Here is a 16925-nt window from a genome sequence, read left to right as displayed (position 1 = left end):
AGCTGCTTTTATTCCATTGTAGATGTCAGCACCCTGTTTGGCTGAAAGAGGAGAGCAGTGCCCATCTGTGTTAGACCCAATACACATGTCCACTTTCACACATCTGTGATTTATACCAGTGCTACATGCACACACCATGGCAGGCTCACACTCATGAATCCCAAGATGCAGAAAATGCAGTACCTGCCGTTTTATCGTAGTGATTGTGTTGAAGAAGGAGTTTGCCAACAGCCTCCTTCTGAAATGGACAAGCTGTCGTTGAGTGCTCATGCACTCCTTTCTTGACCGCTATTTCATTACCATTGCTACCGCCACTAACTGAACCCAGGTCACCTGGGGCACTCAGAACTCCATTTCGGTCACCTAGGGCACTCAGAGCTCCATTTAAGCATGCCATGGAGCCAGCCTAAGGATTTTTTCTTCATTGAGGAATGTGATGGCCTGTAAATCATTGTAGTTACTAGTGGTTAGTTACTCCACTAGAGGATATGTTGCTTTGCTTGCATGTCTCCACAGTTTGTCTGCTCTTGATGTCAAGGCAAGATATTCTTTGTGCACCTTTACTGTCAGCTGGAACTTGCCTTCAAAAACAGCTCAGGCTTTTTTTGGAGGAGTTCTTCAAGGGCCCAGATAGACAATTTGCTGAAATAAAACTTTACAGTACTTTTGTTTATTTTTATCCCTTTCTCCGCTAGGGAATGTTTCCACTGTTGATAATAGAATGTAGTTTAGTTTTGTTTTTTGATACTAGGAACATTACCTTTGTTGACAGTAGCGTGGAAGTAATGTTTGAGACTTTGTTCTGCTAATATTATCCATACATCCATTCACTTCTGTAATAATCTCGGTGACTTAAGAGACTGCATTTATGCAAGAACTTACCATAACAGTAGACCTTTGGTGATGCCATTGAAGTAGGAGCAGGTTTTCTTGTTACATTCTTTGTCATCTTTTCTCTTGTTCTTTTGAATATCATCATCACTTTTAAGGGGGTGTTGATCCCTTTAATTGTTAGTAATATTTATTCATTTTCTATGGTAATATACTGAAAATGGCATTGGCGGCCATGACCTGTATATACAGAGCTTATATGTCTTGCTGGTGTTGAAGGGCTTGTGGCCTGCAGTTGAACCTATGGAAAACTGTTGCTGTGGGTACTGGTACCTGATGTATAGTATTAGTGCAGCCTATACCAAGTATTGTTTTGGAGAGAAGCTTTTAAGTAGTTTCTTATGTAGCTGTGTTTTTCCTGTATACCTCTTGTGACATAAACTGTTTGTCTCTTTCAGGATGTCAGAGTAAGGGCTTTAATTCTAATGAACCCTCATAATCCCTTGGCTGACGTTTATTCACCAACAGAGATGAAGGACTTCCTTGAATTTGCCAAAAGGTTAGTGGAGTTTTAACCTAGAGGCCTGCTTAATTAATTTGTTTATTTATTTGTTTGTTTTGATACCTACTCAGCTAATGTTGCTGGTCATTGAGTGTACTGCCAGTGTTACTTCTGGATTTGGTTCAGTCGTTGGGATAATTTTATTAAAATGTATTCTTATCAGTTATGAAACTCACAGGAGCTGACTTTGTGGCAAAGGGGAATAAAGCCTTGACTATGGCTTAATCGATCAGAATTTGTTTAACTTCTCTGGCATCTGTAAGGACCGGCAGGGCTGGGGAAGGAATGACAAAGCATCCGTCTGCTTACCTTTCCTGGGGTGAGGACATAGGGAAGACTTTGGGTAGTTTCAAGGTACTTGCAGTGGTTATTTGTTAGAAAGCATGCCATTAAGTATGGCTGTGATGCAATAGTTGCTAACAGTAGGGGCATAGTGACAAGTTGTAAGCATGCTTATCTGTGTCCGGAGTTTTGGTTTCTCATGCTTATCTGATGATACAGCCACTGCCAAATGCTAAGAGGCAGCATTGGAACAGCCTTTGGCCAAAAATTTATTTTTGGTGCCATTCCAGGAAATTTTTGAAAAAAAAAGAAAACTGGATAGCATGCAGTTATCTAGGCATCTCTTTTACATTCCATTTTTCAAAAAACAGTATAAATAATCTACAAAACAATGGCCTTTCTGTAGGAAGCAGTCTAAGAATGACCACTGTAAGCAAAACAGGAATTTTAGGGGAAAGAAAGAGAAACCTGGAGAGGCAATGGAGGGTTAGGGCAAGATGCAAGGGAAAGTAAGATTCCCACCCACTTGAGAAAAACAGTATAGACTCTGCATCTATAAGTTTACACCTTCCCGCTTCCACCCTTCCACATTATCTGAGCAGGATGATCTCCCAATTCAAAGAAAATTGGCTTCTCATAACACTGGCAAAATGGGGAGGAAAATTGTGTCTTGTGGCTGTATATTAAATTTCAGAGCATTCCCTCCTTTCCGGAGATATGTGTCTGTTGCCATTGGATTAAGTGGAGCCGGCAAGAACTGTCCCTCAGCCTGTGCACATTGGTACTACATCAAGTCCCAGAAGAGGAGGAGGAATTAGGGGGTTTTATTTATTTATTTTTATTCTAGGCTCTTCATTTCTGAAAGTGGTCAAATTGACAAGCTCGCCCCTCATGCTGTTTTTTTCTCTATTTCTCTCAAATGCAGTATTGCTTATGTTGGATCTCAGGATTGCATACCTACATACCCTTCTCTGTAAGCAGTGTGTACACTCTCTGAGGTTCAGTGCAAGACAGGAATACTTCACTTCACATCTTTGCCTTTTATTTTTTCCACTGCACACTGAATATATGCAGAATACTTTTCACCAGTGTTACCTCATTCTCAGGTTCTAGCGAATCCATGTTTTCCCTTATCAGAGAAATTCCTCTAGTCAGGACTCTTCCACGAAAGAGATGGAAAATAGTTTAAATTACTCTTTGCACTGCTTAATCACACTGGTGTTCCCTAAGCCTGCCAAAATCAGACCTCGAAGAAACATCAAAGGTCTTCCTTGAGATTATTTTGAATATGCAGCTATGCAGGCTGTCCCTATCCAGAGCAAAATAGTTCACTTAAGCTGTTTCTTTTGCAGACCTAGCTCGGAGAACAACTTTGTCAGTTTGGATGTGCTAAAGGCCTTTGGTCTGCATACCTTCATTCTTCTTGCTGGTACCTGTAGCCAGGCTGCCTTTAGAAAATTTCAGATTGAACATAAGAAATCTATGAGGACAGCATAATCATCTCACTAATACCTAAGGTCCTTAGCCAAGCTCATTTTTATACCTCCTTTATGGTCAAGGCAACCATGGGACTCACTCTTCCTCCCTCAATCGAGGATCCTCCTGTCTGAGAAGGATGGGTTTGTGGTACACCCTTGTCTCACTAGCCTCAGGTTGGCAGCCTGGCTATTCTCAGCCCAATATCCTTCAGGAGCCAGTTGTTACAAGAGGTATTGCTAAGCCTGTAGGAGACTCAGAAATCTTGCATTTTGCTATGGAAAAGATTCTTCATGTGGTGCATTGCCAAAAATAGTAGCATGCTGATTTACTAAATGTTGTAACATAAAATAAATCAAAAATGTTTGCCAAAACCACTTTTGCAAAACATCAGAAAAATGTTTTTGTTTTTTTTTTAATTGAGGAATATGCCCCCTCCATGCAAGGGAATACCCCTCAACTTATATACAATAACTCCAAGGCTGCATAACAATTGGGAAAGATGACATTGCCATCATCAGTAAGTTGTTTGAGCCAATATTCTTCTCTCTTTTATACAGTCACTGCATTCAGTGACTCGATTGTATCCTGCCAAAAATCAAGTCACTGTTAGAGGTTTCAAAATCCCTAGTTGTGCAGTACTTAGCCGAACTCCTCCACAGTGGTCTTTCATATGCCTCTGTTAAACGTATACCTTTCTACAATTCTACCATTACTGAATACTTTTCCTTGTGCTGTACAGTGAAACAGATCCTGCAAGGAGTGCTGCATTTCAAACCTGTTACAAAGCAGTGCTATCCCTAAGGTACCTTAATTTGTGATTGACAGACTGACCCTGGGCCCTTTTGAGTCACGCTGCTCAATGTCACTTGGGTTCCTGTCCTGGAAAACCTTTTTCTTGGTAGCAGTTGTGTTGGCTGAAAGGCTGTTTGAACTACAGACCCTTATGTTTTAAGCACCTTATGCACTCTTTCATAAAAATGAGGTGAGCCTTAATAGGTAACACTTTCATCATGCTTAATGTTGTTTATGAACTGTTCTGTGAAATTATTCAATAGCTTTTTTTCTTCCTGAATCCACAGAATAAGAGGGAGGATATTGCACTTGCTGAATATAAGTTGATGGCTGATATATTTTATATCAAGAACAAAAGGTTTCTGACATGCAGTTCTACTCTTTGCATCATTCATTCCAGGCAACAAGGGCAGACCAGTATCCATGCAAACCCTTTATAAGTGGTTATCAAGGTGCATCACTTACACTTGTGATGTAAAAAACTTTGGAGGACCTGAAAGACCCATGTCTAGCACGGCAACAGCTTTCTTCAGGAATGTGTTAGCCTGAAGTATTTGTAAGGCAGTCACTTGAACTTCTGTATACACCTTTTCCCAGCATCCAAAGCTGGATCTTTAATCCAGGAGCAGTGTGGGTTTTTGTCTCTCCTGTCCTGCAGGGCATGATATGGTACCCAGCTGACTTAGGAGTCTTCCTATTGGAAGACATTGGTAAATAATCCTATTGCAGCTGCAGTGCCTCCCCACACCCCACCCCGGAAGTTAAATATAGCAACTCTGAGATCTTTATATATATATATATATATATATATATATATATATATATATATATATATATATATATATATATATATATATATATATATGAGTTCACTTCACAATTTCAAAATACCAAAATACTGAGGTTTAAAATATCGAACTCAGAACCTCGAGATCTTGGAATCTTGAAATTCTGAAACCCTGCCGCCAAAAAAAAGCAGACAACAAAACACAAAACATGCTTTTGCAGGGGGACAAGCCCCCCTGCACCCCCCACGCTACTTAAATATACCAACTCCAAGATCGCACTACAGAGGAAAAGGGAAATCTCTCGTTCTGTACTGTATGCCGATCTCCATTCAGAATTTTGAAGGTTTAAAACTTCGATCATATGAATTTCGAAGGTTTAAGCTTCAAAATTCTGAAGAGGACCCATATATATATATATATATGTGTGTGTGTATACTTATAAAAAAAAAAAGTCAAAGTTCTAATTTAGCATTTCTCAATTTTAAAGTACTGACTGGCTATTGGGACATTCTCATTTTAGCCAGGACATTGTATAGCATTCAAACATAACTGCTATATTGCCTCTCTGTATTCTAACCTTGTTTTCCCATATACCACCTTTCTGATTCATCAGTAGTCTCTCTAAGACAAAAGCAGGAAATGTTTAAATTGTCAGCAGACAAAACATTGTTTATGGAAGGCAATTTTTCTGTTGCCTTGTGGAATAACATAGGTATATTCATAAATCCTCTTAGTCGCTGCTCTGTTTTACGTAGTTGGCTTCACAGGATAAGCAGGTTGCTAAATATGTCACACCTCTTGTGTTACAGTCAAAATTACCAGTACTCACTAGTGCTGTTGGTTACCAACTAACCACAGTACTAGGTTCATCAAAATGAATCTACAATATTGGCAGCGGTCACATTTTCGGATTTGCCAATTGTTAAGATTAATTTGATGTACTGAATACTTAGTGTATAAAAAGTCTTAAATATTAATATTTCTTCTAAATACAAAAAATGGTTATGGCCCTAATTTTTGTTTAATATCATGTGAGAGACCATTTTTTCTTAACAATTGTTTAATATTGTTAGAAAATGGAATAACCATGGCCTTTGTTTTGTTTGTGGCTGTACTCACGGTTTTGTCCTTATTAGTGTTCATATTGCCCAATGTGGATTGGAATCTTGTTTTTCTTCCCTCAAGAATGTCATTGTACACCTCACATTTGATATGTTCAAAATAGTCCCTGTCTTCCAACATTTGCTTAAGGATGCAAATCTCAGCTTGAAGTAAACTATCATCAGATGCAAGTCTTGACAGACATACAGTCTGCCCTTTTATCAAACTCTTGTTTTCTGTTTGTGTGTATAATAACTATCAAAATGATGATATGCATTGGAGAAAGTAGGTTTTGTAAAAACAGTAGCTCCAAAACATTGATTTTCTTTTACCTTAAACAGTTTCACATCCAAATAATCAATAGTTTCTGCATCAAATGGGTATGTACATTTCAAGCATTTAGCGGTAGTACTGACATAATTAATAAATATATCCAGTAAATATCTTCCTGTCTGCCATAGAATAAAAATGTCATCCTGAAACTGAGCATAGATGTGAAGGTTTACTTTACATCTTGATTCAAAAATACATGCTTTCTCCCAGTATCACAAAATAAGATTAGCATAATATGAACTGCAGCAGCCCCAATGGCCAAACCTGAGAGTTGATGAAAATATCCACCTTCTGAATAAAAATAGTTGTTCCTGAAAATAAACTCCATAAAATCAACTTTAATCGTGTCTTTATGTGTTAGATTGTTAAAACCTAAAAACATCACTGTGAACTAATGCATCTCTTCAAAATGTGGTATCAAGGTAAAAAGGTCTGTTCTGTGAATTGTAACAAATGAGTGTCCTCATTGTACATCCATTAGTATCCTCAATATTTTACAGAATCCCTTAAAATATGTTCCCATGCTAGGATGATACTTTTCAGTTTTCTGTCCACAAAACTCACTAGGGGTTCCAAGATAGATCCACATACTGCCCCATTTGGTCTTAAAGATGGATCAACAACTTATTTATGTATCTTTGGAATTCCAACGGTAACAAGAACTAATGTTTTTTACATACAGAAGTTGTATTTATGGGCTATAGTAATACCCATCATCAACTCCATTAACATGCAATCAGTTTTGTCCTACACAGTGTTAACTTCATTTTTGAAACACACTCGTGTGTCAACATCAAGTAACATATTCTACATGTTGCCATAATAATCATTAGCATTCATTAATGCTACCCATCTTATTTGTCTAATTTCATTACTGTAATGGACATGTCCTTGGCTAAATCATGTGCCAGCCTCCACCAGATATATGCTAACAAAGCTGATGTGGCTGTTGAAAACAAACAAAAAAACAAAAAGAAATTACATTTGTGTGCTCTATCCCAAACACCCATAGCTACCTGGCCAGTTAATTAAAGAAACAGTGGAATTTCAATCACAAGTCACATTGTAAAAAAAAAAAAATTTTTTTGCTTAACATCAGTTGTGGAATGGTTAAAAATATTTCTTCTACTTAATGTTTGACCATTCTCAACACAATAATTGCCATTGAATATTGAAGCCAAATTTAACTTGAGTAAAGACCTTCATATCAGTTAAGATTCATGGCAAATCATGACAAAAGTAAACCCTTTCTAAATAAATCAAAGTATTTTTCTGTGAGTTCCAACTGACTGTTTATAAATCTTATAATCACACAAACCTCTATGAAATGTATTATTTATTTTCATTTGTTTACCTGAGTTTTCATCTCCGAATTGAAGTTGAAGTCTTCTAAAGCTGAGTACCCCGTTGGGGAACCTTTTTTCTTGCACTAACCGATGTCAGAAAAAGTTAATTGTCTTGCCTGTGAAAAGCAAATACCACACCGAGACTTCCACTCATACTGAGTCACATGTTGAGGCCCAGACCACGACGTTCCCCGTTCTCGTTTCTGTGCTTTGTTCAACGCCAAAACTATCCGTCATCGGGCCCTTAGTGTAGCCAGATACTTTCCTTTACAGTCCTCTAATTCCAATATGGCTTCAGTAAGCCATCCGACAGCAGATCTTCCGAAAAAACGTAAAGCTAAAGACAGAGACGGACTGCACAGGTCCAAACCTACCGATGATGCTTCCGTTAAGCTAGTCGTCAGTCTTCCAGTACTCAGTGAAGTGCTTTCGCAGCCCCTGATGCCTGCTTCACAAGCCGCTACTGAGACCCTTTCAGAATCCAGTATGCCGCAAAACTCTTCTTCGACTAAGGATCCTGTACTCGTCTCTACCTTGGATGGGTCCGGAGCCGCTTAGCAGGCACCGGCTTCTGAGGAAGTCCTTCGCACTAACGAATTTCAACCCAAACCAAAGTCTTTTGCGAGTACCGTTCTTTCAAAAACAACCAAGTTTCTTAGGCTCAGGGTTCGAACCACACCCAAGAAACCGACAACCCACTCTCAAGCGCCTGCTACCTTGCTTCAGTCTCAATCGCTTAAAATGGCGGAGACCTTATCATGCTGATCAGGGGAAGCCAAGCTACCCCTTCAAAAAGGAAAAAGATATGTCCCCTGTAGTTTTGTCTGAACAAGAGTCAGATGAATCTGATGCATCTGACTTTGAAGACATGCAACCCTCTCCACTTATGAGCATTCTCATGCAGAGGACTCCATTCCTTCAGCCTCTCCCCCAGAGGATTTTTCCTTTTGGGAAACCCTGCTTACTTTAAGGGAACATTTCCAATGGGAGAGTCAGGACTACCCTCAGTCTAAAAAGAGACTCAGGGAATTCCTAGATCTTCTGCAACACAGACCTTTGGCCATCCCCCAGTCCTGGATGTTGTGGATGATGTTTTCCTTGAATCCAGCTTGACTCCTACCTCCTGCTCCCAGAAAACAAGACAGGTGCTACAGAGTCCCTGACTCACACAAATATCTTTTTTAAAATCCAACAGCTGACCCTGAAGTCATTTCTCAAGAGCCAAAAGGGATTAAAGCAACCTCTGCTAAGAATCCCACCCCCTCAGACAGGGTTTCCCAAGCATTGGATAGATTGGGTAAAAAAGTATACACTACAGCTACTCTTGCTATCAGGGCACTAAATTATCAGTTCTATATGCTGAAATTTCAGCAAAATACCTTGGAACTCCTTAAACAAAAAATGTCTTCCTTTCCTACTTGGGCAGAATTTAAAGGTGCACCTAAAGCCGGTTCTTAGAAACAGAAGGCTTAAAGTGTTGAAACCCTGCTATTTTATAGTTCTATGTGTTTTTGTTTCGTGTGGTTTCATGCACTTTACACCATTTACGATGGCATAATTTGCAATTGCATTTTTATGAGTTTGTTTCCTAGGAGGTAGTGATTTTGGGAAGACATACGCAATGTATGTAGTCAAGGCCTTTGTGCTTGTTTTATGAATTTCAGTGTTTTATGCTTTTTAATGTTGAGTTTTTTATATATACCTAGTGTCTATCAATTTGAGTTGTATATTCTACTGCTAAATGTTTATATTCTATTTTTGTCTTGAGTTTGATATGTGATGATGTCACCATTGATGCAAACCAATCGTTAGACCTGCAGCAGTATTTAAATATCTGTGTTTTTTGGGTTACGTAAAGCTTGAAGAAGCCAGTATGGTGAAAGCGCTCGCTGTTCAATAAACTCATTTATTTATTACGTTTGTGCATTACGTTCATTTACTACTTTTATACGTATAATATATTTGTGTACTGCCTTTGACGGAGTTTGACTAAGTCGTGGTTTGCCCTGTGAATGATTTACATGCTTGGCATATTTCTTGTTTTATTTACCTCACCGTTCACAGGAACATTTACTCTCTGGTTGTGCTTTTTTGCTTTTACGTTTTTTTACTTTTTGTTTCGTTATGCACCTACCGGGAGACATGGCTGACACAGTTAATGATAATGTGGAGCTACCATATGTGCCACCTGAACAGATCCGTTTTAGTCGGAACACTAGTAGATTTCAGGATTGTATTTCTTGTGACGAGAATCTGCTTATGTTGTATGATGTCTTGGATAGTGATACTGCGGAAGGTGTTGAGACGGAGAACCTGGAGGGGTTTACAGAGGAGCTGAGTAGACTGGAATTTGATTTACTAAAATTGAAGAGGATGCAATTGCAGCGCCAGCACTTTGAAGTGTGCTTACAGAAAAGGATTGTACCTAGGGGGCTGCGCATCAAGAAGATGCCCACGACAGGTAACCTCCACCCTGAACTTTTATATAAATGGCAGCAATTGAATTTGGAGTTGAGTTTTAATTACATGCGTCTACTGAATGACTTTTTTAGTCCAGAGGAGGAACTCGTAAGGAACCGTGTGATAGAACATCAACAGTTATTGGCACGAAGGTATACAGGGCCAAAGGCCGAGCTGGCAGTAGAAAGACTCTTGGACAGTGTACTTTTGTATGAAAAGAAGTTATTGGAGCAAAAGAAGAATAAGATTAATAGAGACACTAAGGACTTTAAGCTAGGCCAGGTGTTTACTTGGCCTAAGGGCAATAATAATTTTGGTACTAGTATATCGACATCTGGAATACCATCTGCCCCTATACCCCCCGTTAGGGGTATAAGTGATGCTGTGGATAGGAATGACAATTTGCATATTTCTGACAGTAATCCTCTAGTTGACACCAATAAACTTGATTCACAGAGGCCTGGTACACATAGTACCCAGGGGTGTTCTAATACGTCTACATCTACCCCCGAGGATTATTCAGATGGATCAGATTTGGTCATGCCATCGACCTTATCGAATGTTAGAGGCCCGATGAATGTAAACAATATAATCAACAATAATGAACAAGTGGTTAGGAGGAAAACCACTAATAATGGTCCTCCTGGGTTTCAACAAGCACATAATTGTACCCCTTTTCCTATAGAGCCATTCCCACAGGTGAGGAGACAACGCTCCTACAGCAGAGGGAGGCAGAAGAGGAAGAACTCAGGGGGGGGGGGCATGTAGGGCCTACCCTCAAGAAGATGTGGGAACGGGCAAGCAATCCTTAGTATTTAATCTTTCAAATAGGCAGCTAACTAAATATGAGCTGGAAGTCCTTGATAAAGGTTTAACCTTCATCCCAACCATGAGAAGTAATATCGTTGACACTATAGTAGATATTAAACTTTTTGCATGTAACATACAGTTGAAGTAACAATAATTTTGAAACCACAGAGATTTTTAAACCCCCCTGTACTTATGTACCCGTTTTGCATCCATATATAGATACATTCATGAGGCTGGTTGAACATGATTTGTATAACATGGATTGCTTGAATAAGAAGAATAATAAGAGAAGTAATTTAACTTTCTTGCAGAGGAGAGCCCTTCATGATTTGATCAGCGATCATTCGATCGTGATTCGACCAGCGGATAAAGGTGGTCCCATAGTCGTTATGGATAGTAACGACTATAGGGATAATATGTTGAATATGTTACGGGAAGATCATTATTATACGGAAATTACTATGGAAGAAGTGACCATTAAGGTCTTTAAGATTTATGATATGTTGGATGACCTACGGAAAAGTAATAATATTTGTGATAGTTTATTTAAGTTTCTGAAGGTTAATAATCCCCTAATACCCTACCATACAAGGGTTGCCCAAGGTCCATAAATCTATATGTGCACTCCAGTTGCGTCCCATTGTGGCTGGAAGAGGGTGGGTGACTGAACCCTTCTCCTTGTACCTAGAGCATTTTTTAAGACCAGTGGTGGAGACGAACTCTTTTATTTTGAAGGATAGTAAACAGTTTTTGATAGATCTATATAGCTTTATGAAAAATGTGGGTACTGATGAGCAATACATTTTGGTAACATTTGATGTTAGGAATCTTTTCACTATGATACCAAATGATTTAGGGGTCGAGAAAATACAAGTTTATTTATCCAAATATACCTCTTTACAAACTAAAGTGATTGATTTGCTAACATTATTTTTGGAAACTGTTTTGGCTAACAATGTTTTTATGTTCGATCATAGTGTTTTTATTCAAAATGATGGTGTCGCCATGGGCACTGCATGCGCGAACAGTTATGCAAATATTTTTGTGGCAAGTTGGGAAGAGGAGTTTTTGTTTCCCCTGGATAGTTTTAAGAAGAATGTGAGGTTCTATAAACGTTTTGTAGACTATTTGTTTTTCATCTGGGGTGGAGATGATTGTAGTCTAGTAGAATTTGTTGATTCTATCAACACTTTGACTACTTGCAGTTTACTTCAACTTCTTCAAGGGAGAGTATATCATTTTTGGACGTCCGTATTGAAAGATTAAGTAATGGCCTCTTGAATACTGGTGTTCATAGAAAGGCCTGCTATAGGAACACCCTATTACACAGGACTAGCATGCACCCTCACTATGTGTTTGACAATGTGATGAAAGGTCAAGCAATTAGGGCATCGAGACTCAACCCACGGGATGAGGGATATGAGAGGGAACTCAATGACCTTAGGAATAGGTTAATAGAGAGGAGATATAGTTATCATGAAGTCGATAGAGTGCTCACTGGGACTAGATCTCTTAGGACTACCAGGGGAACTCCTTACTTCTCTGGTCCCAATGATTTGACTGTTCCCAACAATTTAACTACTCCTATGTTAGACAAGCATGTAGGTTGTCTTAAGGTACCTATGTTTTTTACTTTAGACACACCATCTATTAAAAAGTTGGTACAACGACACTGGGGTACACTCCTCCTGGATGATAATATTAAAGGGATAGTTGGAGAGAGCCCAAGGTTCTTTTTTAAGAACAGAAAGAATATAAAACAATTGTTATGCCATAGGTCTTTTGCTTTGAATGAAGCCAATGTTGAGATTGAAAGTTCAGTAACAGGTACGACCCCGTGTAGAAGATGCAAACAGTGTGTGTTTATAGATGAAAGGACTAGTTTTTTGCATCCTTCTCTACATCGGGAGTTCCTACTCAAAGCAGTTGCCAATTGCCAAACGGAGTCTGTTATTTATCTTGCCAGGTGTGTATTATGCCAGGCATTTTATATAGGCAAGACTACTAGGAGACTGCGTGAGAGAATTCGCGAGCATGTCTATCATATTCGTGTTGGTCATGAAGTTAATGCCCTGGCTAAACATAATATGACTGTAGGACCTCAGCACACATTTAAGTTCTCAGCCTTACAGGTACTTAATGCTAGTATGAGGGGAGGTGATTTCAATAATTTTATTGAGGAATGTGAACTCAAGTGGATAGTGAGATGTAGGGCTGACAAGCCACCAGGCTTGAATGATAAGGTGCACCTAAAGCCAGTTCTTAGGAACAGAAGGCTTAAAGTGTTGAAACCCTGATATTTTATAGTTCTATGTGTTTTTGTTTCATGTGGTTTTACATTTCATGCACTTTACACCATTTATGATGGCATAATTTGCAATTGCATTTTTATGAGTTTGTTTCCTAGGAGGTAGTGATTGTTAGCAATTCCTTTTGGGAAGACATACGCAATGTATGTAGTCAAGGCCTTTGTGCTTGTTTTATGAATTTCAGTGTTTTATGCTTTTTAATGTTGAGTTTTTTATATATACCTAATGTCTATCAATTTGAGTTGTATATTCTACTGCTAAATGTTTATATTCTATTTTCGTCTTGAGTTTGTTATGTGATGATGTCACCATTGATGCAAACCAATCGTTAGACCTGCAGCAGTATTTAAATATCTGTGTTTTTTGGGTTACGTAAAGCTTGAAGAAGCCAGTATGGTGAAAGCGCTCGCTGTTCAATAAACTCATTTATTTATTACGTTTGTGCATTACGTTCATTTACTACTTTTATACGCATAATATATTTGTGTACTGCCTTTGACGGAGTTTGACTAAGTCGTGGTTTGCCCTGTGAATGATTTACATGCTTGGCGTATTTCTTGTTTTATTTACCTCACCGTTCACAGGAGCATTTACTCTCTGGTTGTGCTTTTTTGCTTTAGAATTTAAAGATTTACAAGACTTAATGCATTCTGCAAGTCAAGTAACTAAACGCACTTTGCACTGTTGTTTTGATGCTGTAGAAGCTTCTTGCATGGCAGCAGTCACTGGATCTGTCATTAGAAGGCATGCCTGGCTTAAGGAACAACCCCTGCCAGACCATGTCAAATCTAAATTGTTGGATGCCCCCTTGCACAAGGATAACTTATTTGGCACTAAGGCAGAAGAGGTCTTAAAAAAGATGGAAGAAAAAGCAAAATCTATGCCAACAGTTAAGGATTTCTAAACAAACTTAGAAACTGAATTAAACTAAATGAAAACAAAAAAAGGTGGAAACCTAGGACGCTCATGACTACTTATGCCAATAACCATTATAAAAATAATGATGTTAATAATAATGTTTTCCAATTACCTCTACAACTATGCAAACCATAGGAGGTGGGGGAGGGGATTTTTTCTAACTAATGAGTAATTACATTATAAACTGCTGCGTGCCAAACAAAAATATATTTTTGGACACTAATACAACTGTAAAATATTGTCATCTGTTTAACCTTTTGAGTTTTAATAGACATGTAATAGATAACTTACCGTTTATGCCAGTTCACATACTTTGTTTGATGTTTATTATGGTTTTAGGGTGGTTTTTACAAAGCTTCAGTTTTGTGAATTCATACCCTGGTGATCATGTGATTAATATGTTAATATAAGTAGGGGGTTCTAATGTTGTGATGTTGTATCCATTCTGAAGAAGTTGATTTGTGCTACCGACGAAAAGCCTGTGTTTTGTGTGCTTAAATAAACGTGGTTTCATTTTACACGCATCAGGTGTTTTATCAAGCTTCACCAAGCCTTCCGGTGGGTTACTGGAGAGTTTCCACCTTTTTTTGTTTTCATTTAGTTAAGGATTTCTTACAGGTCCAGCAGGCATTGTTCCTCCAAGCACTGGTCCTTTCCTGCTCCGAGTAAACCGGCCCAGCCTAGGCCCCATGGAAATAGACCCCCCCCCAAGACAGCAGCCCCAGGGAATGCAGAGATATAAGCAGTGGACTACCTCAACTTCAAAACCATTGAGGACTAAGCCACCTGCTTATGGTAAGAACTCACAATGACTCACCTCCTCCACCCTCGCCCACCTTCACTTACAACTAGGAGGAAAACTCTCCTTTCACTCAAGCACCTAGGCCACCATTACCAAGGACCAATGGGTTCTGAACATTGTGTCTCAGGGATACAAATTTTCCTTCCATACCCTTACAACCCCAAAAGGGTTACCAGATCTACCACCAAATCAGTGGGCAGAGGCTGAAAAGCAAATCCTTTCCCTGTTCTCTGAGGGCAATAGAGCACGTTCCTGCAGAACAGATAGACCAAGGCTTCTACTCCAGACTTTTGCTGATGCCCAGAAAAGAGGGCACCTGGCACCCCATCCTCGATCTATCCATTCTAAACACCTTCCTGGTGATCTCAAAATTCAAAATGCTCACCCTCCAGCACCTGCTACCTGTGCTCTCCAAAGACGCTTGGCTAGCCACCCTAGATCTAAAAGAGGTCTACCTCCACATTTCTGTCAGGGAATCATGTAGGAAATATCTCTGCTTCAGGCCAGGATCTCAACACTTTCAGTTCCCTGCACTTCCCTTTGGCTTATCTACTGCTCCTAGAGTTTTCACAAAATGTCTGGCTTTGGCCATTGCCATTTGCAGACAAAGAAATATTCAAATTTACCCATACTTAGACGACTGCCTTATTCAGACAGACAGCCAGGAAAAGCTGCTCAAGCATCTGGCCTTTGTAAAGACCCTACTAACCTCCCTAGGGTACACAATCAACAAAAAGAAATCCAAACAGGTGCCCACCCAAAGGATAATCTTCTTGGGAGCAAGTCTGGACACAGCATCCCAGATGGCATACCTTACACCTGAGAAACAAATTTTCCTGACAGGCTACTTCTCTCAACTAATCACCAGGCCCCAGCTATCTGCAAGGAAGATCCTGCAAGCTGTGGGGTTCATGGCATCTTGCATACTACTCATTTCATATGCCAGACTGCATATGAGGAAACTTCAGTGGTACCTAAAGAACGTTTGGTGTCGATACCCTCAAGACCTGGAAACTCTTCTACCTATAATTCCTTGCCTCAGAAAGGAATTTCTTTGGTGGGCAACAGCATGCTCCCACAACAAGGGACTGCCCCCCCCTGCTGCCCAGACCCTCACCACAGATGCATCAGAATACACTTGGGGTGCACACCTGGATGACAAGTGTATACAGGGCCAATGGATCCCACAGCAAATCCCTCTGCACATCAATCAAAAAGAGATGATGGCTGTGCAGCGCACCTTGATAGCTTTCAAACCCTTTCTCTCTCCAGGGATTCTCCTGATCAAAAACAGACACCACCACTGTGATGTGGTACATCAACAAGCAGGGAGGGACTCACTCCCACCCTCTGTGCAGGCTGGCCATGACACTTTGTCTCACAGCCTCTTCCATGCAACTACACTTGTTAGCACAATTCCTACCAGGCTCTCTCAGCTCTCTTGCAGACCAATTAAGCAGAAACCGTCTGGACCCACACGAGTGGCAACCCAACAGAAGTGCCTTCACCCTAATAACTCAGAAATGGGGAACCCCGAAGGTCGACCGCTTTGCCTCCCACACTAACCATCAGCTCAGCAAATTCTGCACCAGGGAGCATCACTGCATGGCTTGGAAAGTGGATGTCCTGTCCTTCCCCTGGGTCAATCTATTGGTCTGTGCCTTTCCTTCCCTACCTCTCATCCCCAGGGTACTGCTCAAAATAAGGGAGGAAAATCAAGGAACATTCTTATAGCTCCAGACTGGCCCTGACAACACTGAGTACCCCTTGCTGCGCAGCCTGTCCCGGCTGCCTCCATGGCATCTTCCTCAGACTCCAAACCTCCTGACCCAGAGGGAAGGGGAATTCATCTGCCGTCCGCAGTAAATAGGCTCTGGATGTTATCCGTGAGACCAGGGGTTTCCTTCAAAGGCTCGAAATACTGAAATCTCGAATTTCAGTATTTGGAGCCCAAGAAGCCGAATCCACATAATAGCGAAAGTTTAGAAGCGTGAAATTCAAAACCTCGAATACCAGAGGTTTTGAATTTCGTGCTTCTAAAGTTCCACTATGCTCATGTTCAGGTAAGTGTGTGTGTGTGTGTGTGTGTGTGTGTGTGTGTGTGTGTGTGTG

General features: G+C 40.0%; 1 protein-coding gene across 1 annotated transcript in view; it reads left to right on the top strand.

The window, feature by feature from the left end:
• The window catches only part of LOC122810579 (1-aminocyclopropane-1-carboxylate synthase-like protein 1), a 790733-nt gene that overhangs the window by 422550 nt on the left and 351258 nt on the right, over positions 1-16925 (top strand). Inside the window, exon 10 of the mRNA XM_044082158.1 lies at positions 1290-1390. Within this exon, the coding sequence (XP_043938093.1) occupies positions 1290-1390 (101 nt within the window). The remainder of the gene's footprint in view (positions 1-1289; positions 1391-16925) is intronic.

The sequence above is a fragment of the Protopterus annectens genome, chromosome 9.part0 (assembly GCF_019279795.1).
Source record: "Protopterus annectens isolate FY-2018-M chromosome 9.part0, PAN1.0, whole genome shotgun sequence".
NCBI lineage: Eukaryota > Metazoa > Chordata > Ceratodontiformes > Protopteridae > Protopterus > Protopterus annectens.
Note: the sequence above shows the minus strand (reverse complement) of the source record. Positions and strands in the feature narration are given on the sequence as shown.